The 19440-nt window shown below is 32.9% G+C and overlaps 1 protein-coding gene across 1 annotated transcript; it reads left to right on the plus strand.

Moving 5' to 3' along the window:
* Positions 1-212: 212 nt before the first annotated feature.
* On the plus strand, positions 213-5043 carry LOC143603210 (putative lysophospholipase BODYGUARD 1). The gene is made up of 4 exons (XM_077080088.1): positions 213-919; positions 1007-1335; positions 1650-1849; positions 4546-5043. The coding sequence occupies exons 1-4, from the start codon at positions 295-297 to the stop codon at positions 4871-4873; spliced, it is 1482 nt and encodes a 493-aa protein (XP_076936203.1). The 5' UTR covers positions 213-294; the 3' UTR covers positions 4874-5043.
* Positions 5044-19440: the final 14397 nt, after the last annotated feature.

Consider the following 19440-nt stretch of genomic DNA (forward strand, 5'->3'; position numbering starts at 1 on the left):
ATTGTTTCTTGATCAAGTCAGTCACCCGGCGGTTCAACCACCACCAACATATTTTCTTCTGATTTAATCTCCATTATCACATTTTCACACGCTTTCCTTAACCCAATACTATTACATGCCACTTGGCTCACACACTTAAACATATTATATATATATCTATGTATATATATTCTTAGTTTCACACACATATACCCAATATCACATAATATTATTACATTTTTATATATTTAATAACCCATATTTCCTCTTTCGGTTTTGATTCTTAACTAGCTTAGCTGTCTTTTATATCACAAAATGTTCACTTCTTTTACAATACTCATAATACTCATTTATAAACTCATGTGGGTGGTGGTTATGGCAGAGATGTTTTCAATAATCTTTAATGTTGGTGTCATGAAGAAGACATCAAGATCGGTTATCGGCTTCATCGGGAAGTTGATAAACGATTTATTAAGTCTTGTTGTGTTTTCTGTGCTTGATGTTCTTGATGTGTTGTTGTGTTATGTTTACAAGATTGTTGATTTCTTTGTGGAGAATGAATGGAAGTCATGTTATTGTTCGGCACCAAAACAAGCCGTTATTAACCGTGGCAACATTTTGGTGTCGGGAAATGGTGAGGCCAAGAAGATAGTTTGTCTTACTTCGTCTACTAAGTTACAGCTCGATGAAGTATCCGATACGCTTTACTCGCGCCCGTCTAGGGTGGTGGAAATGTCTAAAATTATTACGGTGAAACGGAGGAACGTGGCCGGTCAACGCACCGGTCAACCATCGGTCATGGTGAAAATGCTACGAGAAAAGATCGATGGGCACAAGTCGCATCCGGTCCCTCGGTGGTCGGATTGCGATTGTGACACGTGTAACGCGTGGTCACGTTCATGTAAAGATACTCTCTTTGTTCATATGGAAGGACGAAAAGGTTAGTAAATGATGATTTTGATATTATATTTATTTATTTTTGGGTGTTTTAATTTTTTTTAATGTTATGATGGGTTTTTGGCTGTAGATAATGTAAGTGAGAATGTGTTGTTTATTCATGGGTTTATATCGTCATCAGCATTTTGGACGGAAACATTGTTCCCGAACTTCTCCAGATCGGTCAAATCAAAATACAGGTTATTCGCGGTCGATCTTTTAGGGTTTGGGAAAAGCCCGAAGCCACGTGAGTCGCTCTACACGATGAAAGAACATGTGGACATGATCGAAAGGTCGGTTCTTGAACCCTACAAGGTCGAGTCGTTTCACATCGTGGCTCATTCTCTAGGCTGCATTCTAGCGCTTGCACTTGCGGTTAAATACCCTAAGTCAGTAAAGTCCTTGACTTTACTCGCACCGGTAATCAAATTTTTCTTCTTTGTTCACACACTGATACACATCCACAACTTGTGTTAAGAGTTGGTAAAATGTATCCCTATATACTAAACACAATCTTATTAGTTACAGTAGATAGATGATTTGACTGATTCAATACAGGAAGCGGTTACGGTTATTAAAATACATTTTGCAAGAAAGAATGATATTAGTAACTAGAAAAGTAAAAAAAGTTAAAAGGGAAATTTTAAAAAAGTAATAAAAAGAGGTGGGATAGTTTAACACAATCTTTTTATTATGTTAATGTTAATGTTTTTTTAAAATATACGTATTTGCAGCCATATTTCCCGACACCGAAAGGGGAGGACGCAACACAATATATGATGAGAAAGGTGGCGCCACGACAGGTGTGGCCGTTGATAGCTTTCGGGGCGTCTATGGCTTGTTGGTACGAGCATGTTAGTCGGACAATTTGTTTGTTGATCTGCAAGCACCATCGTACATGGGAATTTCTGACTAAACTCCTCACTAGAAACAGGTTATTAAAATCTAAACTTTTTTTGTTCTTTATTATTAGTTCTCCCCAGTCAAGCCATGTTTTAATGCACCGAATTTAGCTTTATTCCACTCGTAAACTCGTAGTACTTTTTATTTTTTAATTAATGAGTTTAGAAAAACAAAAGTTAAAAATAAAATTTTGTAATAAATAATAAACTGTCATCCATTATGCTACATTGCATATTAGTTTGGGTTTGACTATTCTAACCACACATTGTTAAAAAGTAATTATTGGATATAAATTTATTTTAGTTAATATAATAATAATACATTTTTCTGTTCTACCAGTATTATTCATGTTATTATTAATATTGTAAAAAAATAAAAATAAAGGAAGAATGAATTTATGTCCATATAATTTTTTTTTAAATTCATCATGGTATCACAAAGATAATTTAGAAAAAAAGTAAAAATAAAATGTTGTAATAAATATGATAAACTGTCATCCATTATATTACATTGCATATTAGTTTGGGTTTGACTATAACCACACATGTTAAAAAGTATTTATTGGATATAAATTTATTTTTAGTTGTTAGTTGATATAATAATACTATTTTTGTTCTACCAGTATTATTCATGTTATGATTAATATTGTAAAAAAATAAAAATAAAGAAAGAATGAATTTATGTGCAAATAATTTTTTTTGTTTGAAATTCTTCATGGTATCATAAAGACAATCTGAGACTATTAAATGATTTTATCATGATATGAATCATTGAAGTTGTATACAAATATGAAAATTAAACAAAATTGCAAAATTGTAATTTTTAATTGGATATATTTTATATTTTTTTATTGAAATTGTTCATGGTATCATAAGAAAATCTAGACTATTAAATGCATTTGTTGACTTTAAGTTTTGCTAGTAGTGTTGTGAATATAATACTTCCGTTTCAGAAAAGGAAAATTGGATTGGATGACGTTGTTGTTTGACTAATTATTTTAGTTGATGTGGTTGACTTTATTTATAGTCAACAAGAGTAAATGCTAATTGCTTACTACAGTCAAATTAATTAGGGGCAAGCTAAATGTACCTCACTTATATTTATCATACTTTTTTTAGATTTTCAATTCATTTAATAATTTTATTTAACATGTTACTCCCTTCTAGCATTTTTTTTAAATTTTATAGTATAAAATTTGAATAGTTTATTACGTAAATACACTATTTACTTATTTATTTTTATTTATTAGCCAACATTAAGATTTTTTTAAAAAAATTACAAACTATCTTCAAAAACTATTAAAAAAACACTCTCTAAACAATGAAAACTATTATAGAAAAAATATGTATTTTCAAATAAAAAATGTTTATTTAATTAAGAAAAATAATGTTTTTTGTTATTTAAATAAATGAAAAACTGTTTTAAAAATATAGAAAATGATAAAAAAATCTTCTTAAAAAGTGTGTTTGGAGACAATAATAATAAAAGATACCAAAATGACAAAAAAAGAAATTAAAATGGTTACAATTGTATAAATATGAAACTTGAGGAAGATGATATGTTTAATAAAAATGGAATGGAGGGAGATACATTTAGTACACCCATAAGTAATAACATTTTGTCACAATTTTGGCTTTTACCGAAATTGTAATTTTATAACAAGTAAATCAGTAGATTTTTAGTAATATAAATAAAACTTTCACATTTACTCGACGATGTTTTTGTATTCATTTTATTATTTGTAGCTTTGATACCTTTACACTCTTGTAATTAAACACATATAAATAAATGTAGTGATTTTTCTATATATTTGAAAAGTTAATTTTCACACCTTATAATTTTTTAATATATTTTGAAAATGGTTGTAAGTAAAGTAAAGAATAATAATGATAAATGTATAAAAAGTATTATTTAAAGGAGAGAAAAAAAATGTAGTGGTTTTTATTGGAATTTAAATTTAAAGATAAGGGGCTGAATGTGAAATGCTCTTAGACACAAAAATATTGTGTTTATTATGAATTAAATTATTCATTCAATTTTGAGTTAAAGAGAGTAATTTGTTGTAATTATTGTTTAATTAACTTGAGCTTTCTAGTTTAAATAAAAAGGAGAAGGAGAAAAGTAATCAAATATAAAAAAAGTTTTAGTATTGGTTTATTAAAGTCATTTAATTATTAACCATAAAAACATTTAAACTTTCTTATTATATATGTTTTTTTAATTGGTTTATACCATATACATTAATAGAAAGTAATTATAAAATCTGGCCACTCTTTTTTTCTTTTCTTATTCTTTTTCCATCTTTTTTCAAGTTGAATGTTAGTTTGGGTTAATTTCTTAAGAAAGTAATGAAAAATAACCAAGTTTCATAGAACTTCATTTAAAGTCCCTTAGCTTTAATTATTTTTATAGTAACACCGTAACAGACAATATTGAAACTCTAATAAAATTTATATTGAATTTGTTCACACGATTTAATACAGAGATAATCATACATTTTGTTTAATAAATTTATTTTTAACATACCATAACCACTAACCGATTTAGAGCTAGCATCTAAATAGAAATATTAAGATACTACAAATTACAACCTTTTAATATTTATATTTAAGCCTATCATAACTCGTTTACATGTTCCTTTGTTATTGTGGAATCTTAAACTTATAATTGTTATAAGTTAAAGTGTTCAGTTAATTTATTTTTACATATTTAATGATTTTTACACAGGATCAGGACATATTTAGTTGATGGCTTCTGTTGTCACACACATAATGCTGCTTGGCACACCCTTCACAATGTAATTTGTGGCACTGCTGCGAAAATCGAAGGGTACTTAGACATGGTTCAAAAACGCCTAAATTGCAATGTGCATGTGTTTCATGGTCAAGACGATGAGCTCATTCCAGTGGAGTGTAGTGATAATGTTAAGACCAAAGTTCCTCGGGCGAACGTTAGGATCGTGGAGAACAAAGATCATATCACTATCGTCGTTGGACGCCAGAAAGACTTTGCAAGAGAACTTGAACAAATATGGAAGACCTCGAAAACCAATTAAACACTCAAGTTGGTGGATTTCCCATAATCCCATGAATTATTCTGTCTCCATTATTTTTCTTCTTAGAAGAATAACTGATCATTTGATATTCCATCCTAATCAAGATAATGGATGAATATATACGAGTAGCATATAATTTGGTTAGTTTTTTCTAATATGTTATCAAATGTATGGATATCTTATTTCTTATTTGGCTCTCCCGTCAGTTTTTCATTTACGAACTCATATATATATATATGTGTGTGTGTTTGTTTAAGTTTAAGAGAGAATTATAAGCCACTAGTTTTATTTTAAGTTTTAAATACTTAAAAGTAAATTAAAAAAATATAAATACAACAATAAATAAATGCACTCTCTCTATTCAATTAATACAACTAATATAACCATAATAAATTTCTCTTTAATTAATATACCTAACTAATTTAACTATAATAGTTAAAAAGATAAAAACATTAATTTAGCTTTATAATTTATTTACATCCTCTTCATTTTATCCAACAAAAATACAATTTATCCATATAATATTATTTCTTGATATTAAAAAAAATTATTTCTTTCCACTAAATTTATTAGCTTATATCAACGCGTAATTTTTAACAATAAATATCAAAACATAATATTTTTTTTTCAATTGATATACCTAGAAAAATTATTATGATAAACAATAATAAAAAAAAAATATAAAAATGTGTCCATTAAATATAAACAATAAATATGCAACCTCACAAAATTATATAACCTACACTGTTTTTAGTAATAAAAACGTACAACATACAAAAAATCATACAACTTACATATGTAATTTGACATCAACAGTTATATAAACTACACAAAGATACACATATCCTACACGTGTATAGGTTATATGTTTTCTTATTCTTATAACAGGTGTATGTTATATGTTTTTGTGTAGGTTATATATATTTTATTGACATTCAATGTAAACATGTGTAAGATAGTTTTTTGTATTATTCATCACAATGAAACTACGTGTTGATGGATATTGATATATTGAGTTTGAAGATATTCGTTTCTGATTGTAACATCCCCAAAATTTTGATCCAAGTATGACAAGTTAGTAGAAGAAAATGGATTAAAAATGAAAAATTTTGATTTATTAACCCATCGCGATACGCGATGGGCATATCCAAGGAGACATCGCGATATGCGATGGGAACGTCACAGAAATCCAAAAAGGGCAGTGTCGCGATACGCTACGGCTCAAGACATTAAAGCCATCGCGATACGCGATGACAAGGATAATAAAAAAAATGACACATGTACGCCACGTGTCAACACGTGGCAGAAGGTGTCTAAGAAAATGACACGTGTCCGCCACGTGGCAACACGTTCCAGAGGGTGTATAAGAAAGTGACACGTGTACGCCACGTAGCGGCACGTCTCCGCCACGTGGCGACACGTGGCGCTCTCTGAATAACATGGGTCCTTGTGATACGCGATGACCATAAGAAAAGGTCCATCGCGTATCGCGATGGGACCAGTTATCAGCTATATATAGGGGTCAAGGCACCTTCATTTTTACAACAAAATCCCACTCCCTCTCTAGAAATATTTTCTCTCTCTAAAATTACTCTCTTTCTACCTCGGTTTTCATGCTCCGACCCGACAAATTATAACCTCGTAATCCGTACCATATACCGACGACACCTTGAAGTTCGTGCCGACAATCCCCACGATCGGTGCACCTCGTTTTTGTGTGCCAACCTCGTAACGCGTGATGACCTCGTAAACCGTGTCGACACGAGACTACCCGACGTTCCGCCTCGAAGTACGTACCGACGAGTTTTGAAGACCGGCGTGCCTCGATTTACGTGCCGAGGAGTTGTTGATCAAGATTCTCAATATACGTGCAAGCGTCGAAGTGCTGCCCGAGAATCTAGAAAATAATAAGCCAAACAAGGCAGGCATAATGCTCGAATAAAATATTAATAAAATAAGTGGTATTGGTTTTTTAATACTTTAAACTTTCACCCGTTGGTTAATACCACTCCCAACTTTTGATTTGTTATCCGTCACTCCCAACTTTCGCTCTATTGTTTTTTACACTCCCAAACTTAACGGACCCTAACCCCGTTAGTTTTCTTGCTGACGTGGCTTTGTTCTTGCTGACATGGCATTGTTGACGTGGAATTGTCTTTGCCAAAGGTGTTTTGTTGCACCACCACAACCCACCATTACCACCCACCACTATCCATCTTACTTCTCCATTTCCATAGTTTCAAACAAACATCCCCTTCTCTATATAAACCAAGAGCACACCTCTATCATCAATATTGCTCTTCAGAGAACACACTACTTAGCTGCCATCATAATCAACTAGCTAATAGCCAGAACCACTGTCGTTAACAACTCAACACCGGAGTACAACCATCAAAACCAAATCCACCCGAATTCATTACAATCCCTACCATAACTTGTAGAATCTGACAACTCCTCTTGTTTTCGAATCAACCTTCATCGCTATCCTTTTCCTTTACTCAAAATCGGTCACCTATGCTATCATTTTGCCATCGTTGCCGTCAATTCTTCCGGCTAAGCTCCATTTTCATCGATTCGTAACCAAATCGAGGTAATTATACCATCACTCTACTCGTTTTCATATACCGAATTAAAGCCCTAAGGCCCTGCCTGTTAATTTGAATATCTTAAATGAATTTAAAGGAAAATGGGATGGTTCCTAGGGTTAATACATGAAGAAGATGAAGTTTTGTTTTAATTTGTTTTCAGTTTGTGACCAACAAAAATGGGAAAGAAAGGGAGATGGTGGTGGAGGGTGGTGATTATGGTGGGATGTGATGTTGGTAGATGATGATGATGATGATGGTAATTGGTAAGATTATTGTAAGTTCTTTATAAGGGCCAGTGGGGTTGGGTAGTGGTGTGGGTCCTGCTTTTTTATTATAATTTCATTAGAGAATGCAACATCAGCTGAAACAATGCCACGTCAGCAAGAAAACTAACGGAGTTAGGGTTCGTTAAGTTCGAGAGTGATAGAAACAAATAGGGTAAAAGTTGGAAGTGCTGGATAACAAATCGAAAGTTGGGAGTAATATCCACCAACAAGTGAAAGTTGGGAATATTAAAAAACAATACTCCATAAAATAATAAAGGTTTAGACCCTAATCGGGGGTATAGCCTAGACCTTGATCAAAACAAAAAGGGTATATTAAATAAGATTTCTTTATGATTAAGAAATACAAAATAATATAAACAAAGGTTATAGCAAAAATATACTTTCTTCATAATTAAGAAACATAAGCTTTTACTTACAAATTGGTATAGTTGAAATATTATGAAAAGTAAAAGTTTACATATTAAGGTTATAGTCAAAATAGTGTTTATTTATGATTAAGAAATATAAGATTTTGTATACAAAGATTATAGACAAATGACATTTCTTCTAGAAGAAGAAACACATCATAGACATTTCTTCATGAAGAAGAAACATAGTATATGATTGACAAATAAAGAGAAAGAATTCATGTCCAAAATGTTTTATTCAAACAAACAATCAATCAAGGTTTAAGCTATCAAAACCAGACTAAAGGTTTGTAGCCGGATTAAGAGACGATCCGGGTATTTATATAAACCTATTTTATTATAGGTCAATCATTCAATCAATCATTCATTCATTCACAAAGGTTTTCAATCGTGATCACCACATCAATCAGAACAGACAGTCACAGGTGAATATGTTAAACCTTTTTTCAGTCAAGATAAACGGATTGTTTCTCTTAACAAAGACAGTCAAACAAAGATTTATGGGCTTACATGACCCCTATTAAAATAAAAGATAGAAAATAAAAGCAACTCAGACCAAGTACACATGTTTCTGGATCCAAACATAATCAATCTAGTCTATCAGTCAAGGCTACGTGGCCGCAAACTAGAGGTCATAATAAAAGTTCTCCAAAGGGTATCAACTCCCAGAGAACTGTAATTGTGTGTATGGCAGTGGCACAATCACAGAAATAATAGACGTTTCTGTTGAGATTGTTTCATGAAAACTATCTTGTCAGTCAAAGAAAGATTTATAAAATGTTTTTGAAGTCAACGATTCACCAGCATATCGCTTACGTATCCCCCCCCCCCCCCATGATTACAGGAAATAAAAGTTAGTACAGGTAGCAAGGAATTAGAGCCATTCAAGGAGATAGACGCTCACAAGGTAGAGATGACTCAGTTTTAAAATTATTAAAATATTGCAAACAATATTTAAACAAGTTTTATAAATCAAACGAGGTTTACAAATCAAACTCTCGAATATTTATTATTCGAAAAGCTTTCTAATAAATCAAAATATTATTATTGTTATAAATAAAGATTTTACAAATAAATTAATGTTTCAAAATACAAATTAACATTTTATTATAAACTAAATACTTCCGCTAAAACTCAAATATGTTTACAAAACATGTACCAACTATTGGTCACACGCCTAGGTCGTAAGTCGGGGTGTGACACTGAGAAGAGGAATGAATTTTGTATGAATAAACTGTACTTGTATATGACAAAATTTTTATGTGTAGGTTATATGTTTTCGTGTGCATGTGTATATTATTGATGCTGAATTTTGTGTGTAGGTTATATGTTTTCTTATTCTTAGAACAAGTGTAGGTTATATATATTTGTGTAGGTTGTATATTGTTGATAATTTGTGTAAACACATGTAAGATGTTTTTTGTATTATTCATCATAATGTAACTACGTGTTGACAGATATTAATATATTGATTTGACAGATATTAATTTTTTGTATTATTCATCAAAGAGAGTCTGAACCAACATAATTTTTTTTTCTAACATGTATTTTATATGTGTAAATGAAAGTTTGATAAGGCGAAGTTTATGTACCATAAACAAGAACAATGCAACTTCCCATTCGAGCATTGTTGGAATCTATTAAAGGACTAACCTAAGTGGATTTTACGAGACACAAAAGATGACTCAAAACAAAAGAGGACAATGGTCTCATCCCCAATCCCAACCACAACCCCGTTCGAGGATGGTAATGCAATTGAAACTGAAGTTATTTAATTGGATCGGCCAATGGGTAGGAAAGCTGCAAAATGATCAAGAAAAGCTGAAGGTGAGAAAACCAATGAAATCAAACAACTCATAAAGATGAAGTATACACTTTTAGAGGAGTCACGGGCTCAAGAGAAAGAGTTTTATCGCCTTAAAGCTGAGAAGATGGAGTATGACAAACTAGCCGAAGAAGAAAGGATGAGGTTGAAGGCTGAAAAGTTGAGAAGTGAAGCAGAGAAATCCGATCAACGGATTATGATGATGGATGTGAGCGCTATGACAGAACTCCAACGACTATATTTTGAGGATCTTCAAAGGGAAATCATAGCGAGACGTAGTCGTGCTCGAGATAATCAACTTTGAAAGCCGAACACTAGAGCATATATTTTGGTGCTACATGGAAATATAAGTCCCTTTTTTGGTGTTACCATGGAATATTACTACAGATATTTTATAACTTTGTCTAGCCTCATGGCTCATACTTATGTATTTTTTTCGTACATCGATTGGATTTTTGATTGTTGAGAACCAAAAGAATTGTATCAGATCAGTCATAATAAAATCCTCATATCTATAACCTAACCATATAACTTTAACTAAAATACATATTTATCTATAAAATGTATTCACTTTTTAAAATTTTCACTTTGATTTCCTTTTCTTTCTCAAATATATAATCAGAATTAATTTTGAATGCATTTTCTGCTTACAACCATAACGAAATATAGGCTATGGAATGTAGTGAACCTTAAATATGGGGTTACTTTAGTTTTCTATATAATTTGTGATACGAGTATGAGAACTTTGATGTGTTCAGTGAAAATGAAAAAAAAACTCTTATATTTTTCTTAGGGTGTGGGAGTGGTATCGGGTGATGGGTGGGTCTAAGTTGTATATTTTATCGTTTAACTGTTTGATTTTACTAAGTTTTTAGTGTGAACTGTGGTACTTCAAGCATGCTTTTGTATTTCAAAGCTTATTGGGATGATTATGGGGGATAATTATGAGCTTCTCGTGTTAACTGTTGTTGAACGCTAATGATGCTTATTTGGGCTAATTATGAGCTTACATTGATGTTTTGGGATGATCAGGATTGGCATGCACCCGTTTCAAAGCTTAAACAAGTAAAAGATGAAAAAACTTCCCCTGTCACCAAGCTCCGTCGTACTACGCGATCGGTTAGAGATATGTCCCTCGCACTACGCTAAGGAGTCAGAAGAAAAAAACAATAGTTTTGTCCTTCGCGCTACGCGAAGGACTGAGTAGAATGCCATCGCGCTACCCGAAGGTGTTAAATGACAGGAAATTTAACCTGATTTTGATAGTCAATTTCCGGCTCATATTCAACATATCTTTCATTCCAAAGGCTGTGCACGACCTAGGGGCGATTTTGCACCATCTCGGAGCTCTCGGATCGTCAATCCTTCCATTCTTTCATCATTTCAACATACAATCGAGTCGTTCGTCATGCAGGGACAAGGCTAGACCATTTGTGACCACTTTAGGTGTATGGTTTGTAACACCCCGACTTTAAGCAGAATAACACACAGATCACTCATAAGCTCGTAACACTATTAAAGAGAATAATTATATTTATTTCATTTTATAACATAAAAAGTACACAATTATTCATAAATAAAAAGAAAAACACTTCATCGAAACAATAAATAAGTTCTTTATTCAAATAATCTAAGGTGTACTAATGCTCTTCATCCTTAGCACACCGTCGATTCAACCTGTAGCACGTTGAAAATAATATATTTGTCAACAGTTAAATTGGTGAGTTTTCATAATTTTTTGCGTATACATACATATATAAAAATGCGTGATTCAACGTTCGTAATGCAATAAATATTCAAGCGTAAAATAAATGAAATCAATTAATGTCATTGTAACAACTCGGTTTTCCAAATTAATATTTATTAATCATTACCCGACCCGTTTCACTGTTCGGGTTATTTTTGATAAAAACATCACGTTTATCGAGATATTTAATTATTATAATTGTTTATTTAATATATATATTGATAACTTTAAATATATTACAGTTTTAGTCCAAACTTAAACTTTTATCTCTTTACGCTCCCATCCTTAAACCCTAAGGACTAAATTGCAAATACTATATATATTATTATATTATAATTCAGATCCATAACCCAATAACCCGACCCGTATTGCAATCCCGCAACCCGTTTGTCAACTTGAGTCATAATTCTCGTAACAAATTTGGTAATTGGATCCTGTATGTTATACTTCTTTCCTTAATCAGTCTCACCGACGTATTTGATTAGGAAGGTCAGATCTTCTTGATGTGGGTTTCTTGTTTTGCGAACCGTCTATACTTGTTAACAATTATACATAATAACGAACATTGTATTGCAATTAAAGATACACACTCAACCCTTTAGCCGTCGCCTACACTTACCCCAACCCTAATTAGATTAATCTGGCCATTTACTTGCTCATGCGTCACTTCATAAGCCGGCCCTGTTTCTGTCCGATTACCCCACCTCCAATTGTTGTTTAAAGTAATTAAACGGTTGGTTTTGATCGCGATATTGTATGGAACAAAAGCCCTATCATTAATTTCATCAACATCAATCGGAGGGTTCATATCACACCTGGATGAATCAGTTTGTGTTTATTACTACTGGAAACTGTTGTTAATCACTTGTAGCTGGTAGCCCAGTTGGTAAATTGCAATCGTTAAGGAGGCAGGGGTCGCAGGTTCGACCCACTGCACCCATTTTCTGTTGGAAAATTTTTTATATTATTCTTTTTAAGTAAACTATAATTATATTAATAATAATAATAACTAAATAAGGTTATTTTAATAAACATTTGCTTTGTAATACCCGTTTAACTCTCGTTTTCGTTTTCATATACGCATAAAGGCTTATACACGTAAATATAATATAAATGAAGTATATTATAATTCAAAAACTTATGTTTTAATCAAGTAAACTATGTATATAAAGATATTTATAAAACCAAATGTAATATTTCAAAGAAGTTTTTTACCTATATAAACCAAACTAATATTTTTATAATAGATTATAAGTATATGTTAAAGGGATATAATTTTATATAATAAATCTTATATGACATTATTATAACATTAACTTAATATTGTTTATTTAGTCGTCTTAATAAATCTTGTACTTTACTTAAGCGTATCTGTTACTCTCGTTTCTTTTAGGCTTTAACGTTCGCATGTGACTTTCCTCGTCTTCTCATTATCTTAAATCATCTTCGTTCATCTTTGAGGTGAGTACCACATTCCCCTATTTTACTTGTTTTCTCACGTTTTGGGGACATATGCGTAAATATACTTTCTCATATACTTATACACAAAACTGCAACTTTTGTCTTATGTGTTAACAACTTATACCTTACGTGTTTATGTGCTTATTTGCTTTGTATGCTTCCGCATTCGGAGAGGTCCAACATAATCTCAGTCTAGTATATGATCATACGCCGGTCGTTAGCCTTTGTGCTTCTCGACATCTCAGTTATACTTGCTCATTGGTTAATTTGTTATTCTCATATGACTTATTGCAGCTACGTATTTTGTTATATATACTATATGTACAACTAAACTGGTGTGTTGCTCACTCAACATGTGTTGTTGACAAAACTTTATTTTATACGCATATGCAGGTTGGTGAAGACTTAGTGAAGAATTTAGCTAGAAGAATTTTTTAATCAAGAAATATAAAATTTGTATTATTGTATGACATATGTACTTGTTTGTATTTGATTTATTTGATAATTGAATTCAATTAATAAATATTGTCATTTAAATATTGTGCATGATAGTAACCTTGAGAGCTGTGACAATCAGTTCGCGCCCAGGCATTTCCACCGTAGGTTGGGGTGTGACAGTCATCATCTTGTTCCTTTAGCCGAGGCCGTAGTAATAGGGAAATGAGAACCACCTTACGAAACAACCGAGGTTGTAATGTTAGACGGCGCAGGTACGTCCCGTCGGACCCTCCCACTATGTGTATGTGTTTGTGTAACTTCCACCATAAGAATAGTAAATTGCAAGCAAGTTCACGTATAATCATAAACAATATGCAAGAATAGTATTGATATGTACGATAATTGTGTATCGGTTTATAAATAAGCACATAACTAACAGAATAAAACTTACATGCTATACCCCAAAAATAATAAAAGCGCTTGGTTTATGAGGAACTCGCTAGGAATGAGAGATACGGTAACGAGGAAAGGGTAATGATTAAATAAAGCTAGTCGGCCCCGCGAGATGTCCCAACAAATTGTCTTATTTATTAAGGCGTAAGTGAAATAAATACTTAAACGAGATAAGTAAACAAGACAAAAAGAAATAGGTTTATAATGGATTTGGGAATCGATAAATTTGAAAATTTTAGTTAGTTTAAGTTCTTAAAAGTCATTACTGTTATTATTTTTGTTATTATTATTATTATAGTAAAAACACACACACACATATATATATATACACACATACGCGCGAAAACGTTTAACAAGAATTAAAAGTCTAACCATGGTTGGTTCGTTAAACAAGTGTAAATTATATTAGTTTTTAATATAATTAAAGTTTAGTTAATAAAGTTTTATTAAAACAAACAAAATAAATAAATACAAAAAACAAATATACAAAACTGGACTAGGGGGTTCGAGCCCGCGCACCTGGCCGGGTTTAGGTTTAACATCAAGTGCATCTGCCGCTAAGGCAGATGTCAAGTTTGTTTATAAGCTGCAACTGAACAGTATCTTAACACGAACTTTAAACCTCGTGAGAAATTCAATTGAGGATCATACACCCTCTCTCAATTAAGATTGACAAAGGGGTTTTGAAGAAGATGCAAAAACGACCTACAAACATGTTTCAATTACCTGAAATAGTTAAGGATTGATCGATATATGAGAGTTAGGGTTTCGACCAAAAGATGAATTCAAACGAGGTCCAAAAATGTTTCTTGGCTGCAGTTAACTTAGGGCTCTGATTCAGAATATAAGAGTGGGTGTAAGGAACGAGTTAATTGCATTGTGGTCATGTATTTATAATTTTACAAGATCAAAGTAATACACGACTCAAGTTAATGCGAATTGGATGAAAATTGGTAAGGTTTAGCTGTCAATTTTCAATAATTACCATAACTGAGATATCGTGGAGGTTAACAATCAATCAAAATCCCGGATATTATGGATGAATTGAAAAATTGGAAGGGGGTACCGTCGATGGTGACGGGGAGGATAAGAAAATTTGGGAGGGGGGGGGGGACTTTGTTACTTTGCAATAAAGTCCCTTGGTTTAGCTTGGTGATCAAAAGTTGCTAAAAAGCACATATTTTATGCGTTAAACGAGTAGGATACGAGCCACATAAAAAATACAATAAAGATATAACCGTATAACATAGTTAATAACTCAACATTTTCATTAAATGCGAGGATCCGATTACAAACAGCTAATAAAACGAATACAAACATTAACCCGAATTTAAAGAACGTCACATGGTTTGTGCTTAAACTTAAATCGTTTACAAACAAATGTTGATCATGTTTTGGTTAAACAAATCATCAGTCAAATTGCTTGACATCTTCTGTCCGCTTTAGTTAAACAATTAATGTACAATAAACTTGAATTGTACTTTCCATTGATTCTCTGTGGATTTGACATCTTCTTGGCTCATTATGTATTTAAGTCTTAAAAGTACTGGTTTTTTTAGCACGACATATACATAATCGGGTTGAGCTGATAGAGGTCTCAGGGAACACCACCATGTTTCCCTTGGCCCTGACACAAAAACTCCGGTTCGGGGTCACTACACCAAACGAAGAAGAAGAGGAGAAAGGCGGGAGAAAATCGAGACGCAAGGCAGAGGGAAAGGCGGGAACTCCATCCCGTGGTGGTCAGTACCAAACATGAGAAGGTGGGTTTTGGGGAATCAGGAAGACCACTCCCACCTCCATTATATTTTGGGTATGAGGAAAATATGACATGTCATTTGAGGATTATATTAAAGAAATGCACCAAAATAATAACTCCCCAACAAAGGTTTGATATTTATGTAAACACTCAAGTATAAATTATTTTCTTCATGAATATTGTACAATATGGGCACTACTAATCGCAAACCACCGTCTCCACGTGACCCTCATAAAACAATGGCATGGATGTCACTCACCATCGCTGCCTCTTTTTATAGGTCACTTATTCGCGGCCTCCTATCCTCCTCTTATCCACTTCACCGATGCATAGACATCTTCAAGAAAATCATTATCTTTCTTACCACAACGTAGCCATCATGGCAGACACCTCATCACCGAGGACGACAAATATTTGCCCATAACCGGCAGTCTAATAGGTAAATTTGTAGGCCATGTTTAGTGAGGCATTGTTGCAACCCTCTTTCCAATACACCTAATACTGAATTAAATTGCAGAATTTTATATTAACTTTTTCAAAACTTGTGATCATGAAACTATTACATTTAACTAAATTTGACAAAAGTATAATAATGTCCGTTAAATAAAAAAGACGCGTGCTCTACTCCATCCCAAAACCAGATCATCATCATCCTCATATTTATGTGCTTGTCATGAATGTATATGAAATATATATCCAACATTAGCAATATTTAAGTAAGAGTTACACGCTAAATCACCTAAGTGTTAAAGCCATACTCAAATGCGTAATGTTTCCTTGGTAGTATACAAGCACATACCATTAAATATATCCGCTTTAAGCCAATTAACCCTATATGACTACTTAAGTATGTTATACGACCATATAACCTCCTTGTTCAACATACCCCCAATGTATTTAAGTGGCTTTTCAGCATTGTTATGCAAGCCAATATATGGTACGTCGGGAGTGGGGCTCATACACTATTCACATTTTTGGTTCCCCTCATCGCCTTTCAATTACCATTTCATTACAAGACTTTATAAGGCTGCAATCTAACATGCATGTAACATTTCGGGTTTTCTTTTTTATATTCTTGTAATTATAACCGACCTGTTTAAGGGTTCGGGTCACTCATTTAATAAAACCGACACATTTATTAAGTATTTAGTTTGTTATAGCTTTACTAATTTATTAAATTATTTAATAAACTTACTAAACTTGACAATTTCCACCCAAACTCAAACTATAACCCATTCTCGTTTCCATCTATAAACTCCAGGGGCCTAACATGTAAATTCCGATATTAAAATAATATTATAGCCCTAACCCACCCCCCTGGTCCGACCGGCTGACTCAAACCCCAAAACGCGACCCGCGCACCCCAAACCATTCAAACTCTTCAATTCCCGCTTGTTTATGACCAATTAAGTTAAGTAATTGGCATATTCCACCGAATAAACGCGTAACCGACACTCAATTATAGTAAGAGCGTATTAATTAGTCCGTAATTTGATCAATTAACCTTATTAAGCCTTACAAACCCTAATTTGTGATCTTATATAAACCCTTCTCTATGTGCCAATTAAACTTGTTAAAACCTTCTCCTACCCATCGCCACCCTTTCCCCCATATCAACCCAAGTTTAAAATTCCAACCCGTCACCTAAATTACCCCTCTTCTAGTCGCAGCTAGTTTGATCAAATTCACCATCTTACCAAACGCTATAATCCAATTAATAGGTATGGTTGGGATCGCGTTTCACCATAGATCAATAGCCCTAAACTTGTTTGATTGAACATGGACCATATTATCCAACTGGATAATTTAGGGTTCATGTCTCTTTAAAGATGCGTTTATAGATTTTCAGATCTGCAAGTTTAACAACTGGTCAAGTTGGCTCAGTTGGCTGGTCCACTGAATAACAAAGGTTGGGTCGCGGGTTCGAACCCGACCCAGTCGATTTTTGGCTATTATTTTTCCTCTTTCTTTTTGTTAACCTTATTTAAGGGTTTTTGAACCTTTTAATATTATTTATCCCCTAGACAGTTAAACATTTAAATATTATAAACCGACTCATTGAGTTTTTTCCGTCATCCTAAAACCGATTTTACTAGCATTATATTAACATTATTATTATTACTATTAATGTTTATTATTTTAATAATTATTATTGTTATTATTATTATTATTATTACTATTATTAGTATTATTATTATTACCATTGTTAATTGTTATTATTACTATTAAGTATCATATTTATAAATAAAATCTTGAATATTATTTAAACTCAAATATTTCATTTAACTTCCCCGTTTACTTAATAATCCTCTAATCAATCAAGTTCGTGATAGATTCTAAAACTTCTCAACTTAGTTCCATATTAATTCGTTTATTATATCTAGGAACCTTCGTAGACGTAGCGCAAGGAGTTTGATTTCTTTTATTGTATTCTCATCTTCATCAACGCTTTTTACAAGGTAAGTAAATGCACATCCTCCGTTTTACCGTTTTCTATTTTGGGGGCGTTATGCGTTCAAAATCAACTTGTTGTTTTCACTATAATTCTGTTATATGCATAATTGTAATTGCTCGATTAGTTGTTATGTGCGGATATGACTATGTGTTTATTTTATGTTGGTTGGTATCTCATTCTCATCCTCATCCTCATTAGTATGATCATACACCGTCGAAATAAACCGTTATCAATGCCGTTCGGTTGAAAAGACAACGTTTATTTATTGTTTACTAGTTGTAGTAATTTATGATTATTTCATGGAATTATCCTTTTATTATTATACATACTAAAAAAAAAACAACCGTGGTTTACGTGCTCAGCGTTATGTTGACAAAAATATATCACGCATGACGCAGGTGGCTTTGTGAGATGAATCAAGTATTGGAAGTTAGATGATACCTTAGGTTCCCTGATGAATGAAGAGCACTTTTGTTTTAAGTTATTTATGATTTGAATTATTGATTTGTAACGGCATTTTTGAGACACTGTTTGTGCTTTTGAAATTTGATATATGAATAAATAATTTAGATATTGACACGTATATTTTACTTAGTGTCTTCTGAGCAATGATACAATCAATTTCACGCCCCGAAATGTTCCGCCGTAGGTTGGGGTGTGACAGATTGGTATCAGAGTCGAAGGCTATTAGATAGGTGGTCAGGCGTAACGACCTAGTAGCATGCTTAGGGTCCCTATACGTGCACCCTACTTGTTTAAATTTTTGAACATAGCTTAGCATATTTAAATTGTTTATCATATACAATGGTACACAAAAGCATACACTCAATCCGAGGCTATGCCTCATTCTCAAAATTGTTTTCAAAACTTTAGGACATTTTTTAATGGGAAATTCCTAAATAAATCCAGACTTTTCACTCCCATCTCCTTGAGGATGATTCGTGGTACGGATATGTAGTGACTATAAGAGGGACACACTTGTTTACCGAACCCTTGACACCAAGGCTTTCGAGCCTAAGGAAGTGCAATGCGCATAAATCTCAATCAACTGCGTGACCTAGTTGCCTGCCTGGAGTGTTCGGTAAGGGTGTGGAACTTATTAGGCCAGAGCATATGACACCAAACGTACCCGAATCTACTACCCTCA

Source organism: Bidens hawaiensis, unplaced genomic scaffold (genome assembly GCF_021521415.1).
Source record: "Bidens hawaiensis isolate Kalapana, Puna unplaced genomic scaffold, B.hawaiensis_p1.1 tig00001961_1, whole genome shotgun sequence".
Taxonomy (NCBI): domain Eukaryota; kingdom Viridiplantae; phylum Streptophyta; class Magnoliopsida; order Asterales; family Asteraceae; genus Bidens; species Bidens hawaiensis.

What these genes read in the sequence shown, in the direction of transcription:
- LOC143603210 (XM_077080088.1), top strand. Translation starts at nt 295, where the DNA reads ATGTTCACTTCTTTTACAATACTCATAATACTCATTTATAAACTCATG. An exon ending in TCATATGGAAGGACGAAAAG is followed by an intron (nt 920 to 1,006) that starts GTTAGTAAATGA and finishes TTTTGGCTGTAG; the next exon opens with ATAATGTAAGTGAGAATGTG. An exon ending in CCTTGACTTTACTCGCACCG is followed by an intron (nt 1,336 to 1,649) that starts GTAATCAAATTT and finishes ACGTATTTGCAG; the next exon opens with CCATATTTCCCGACACCGAA.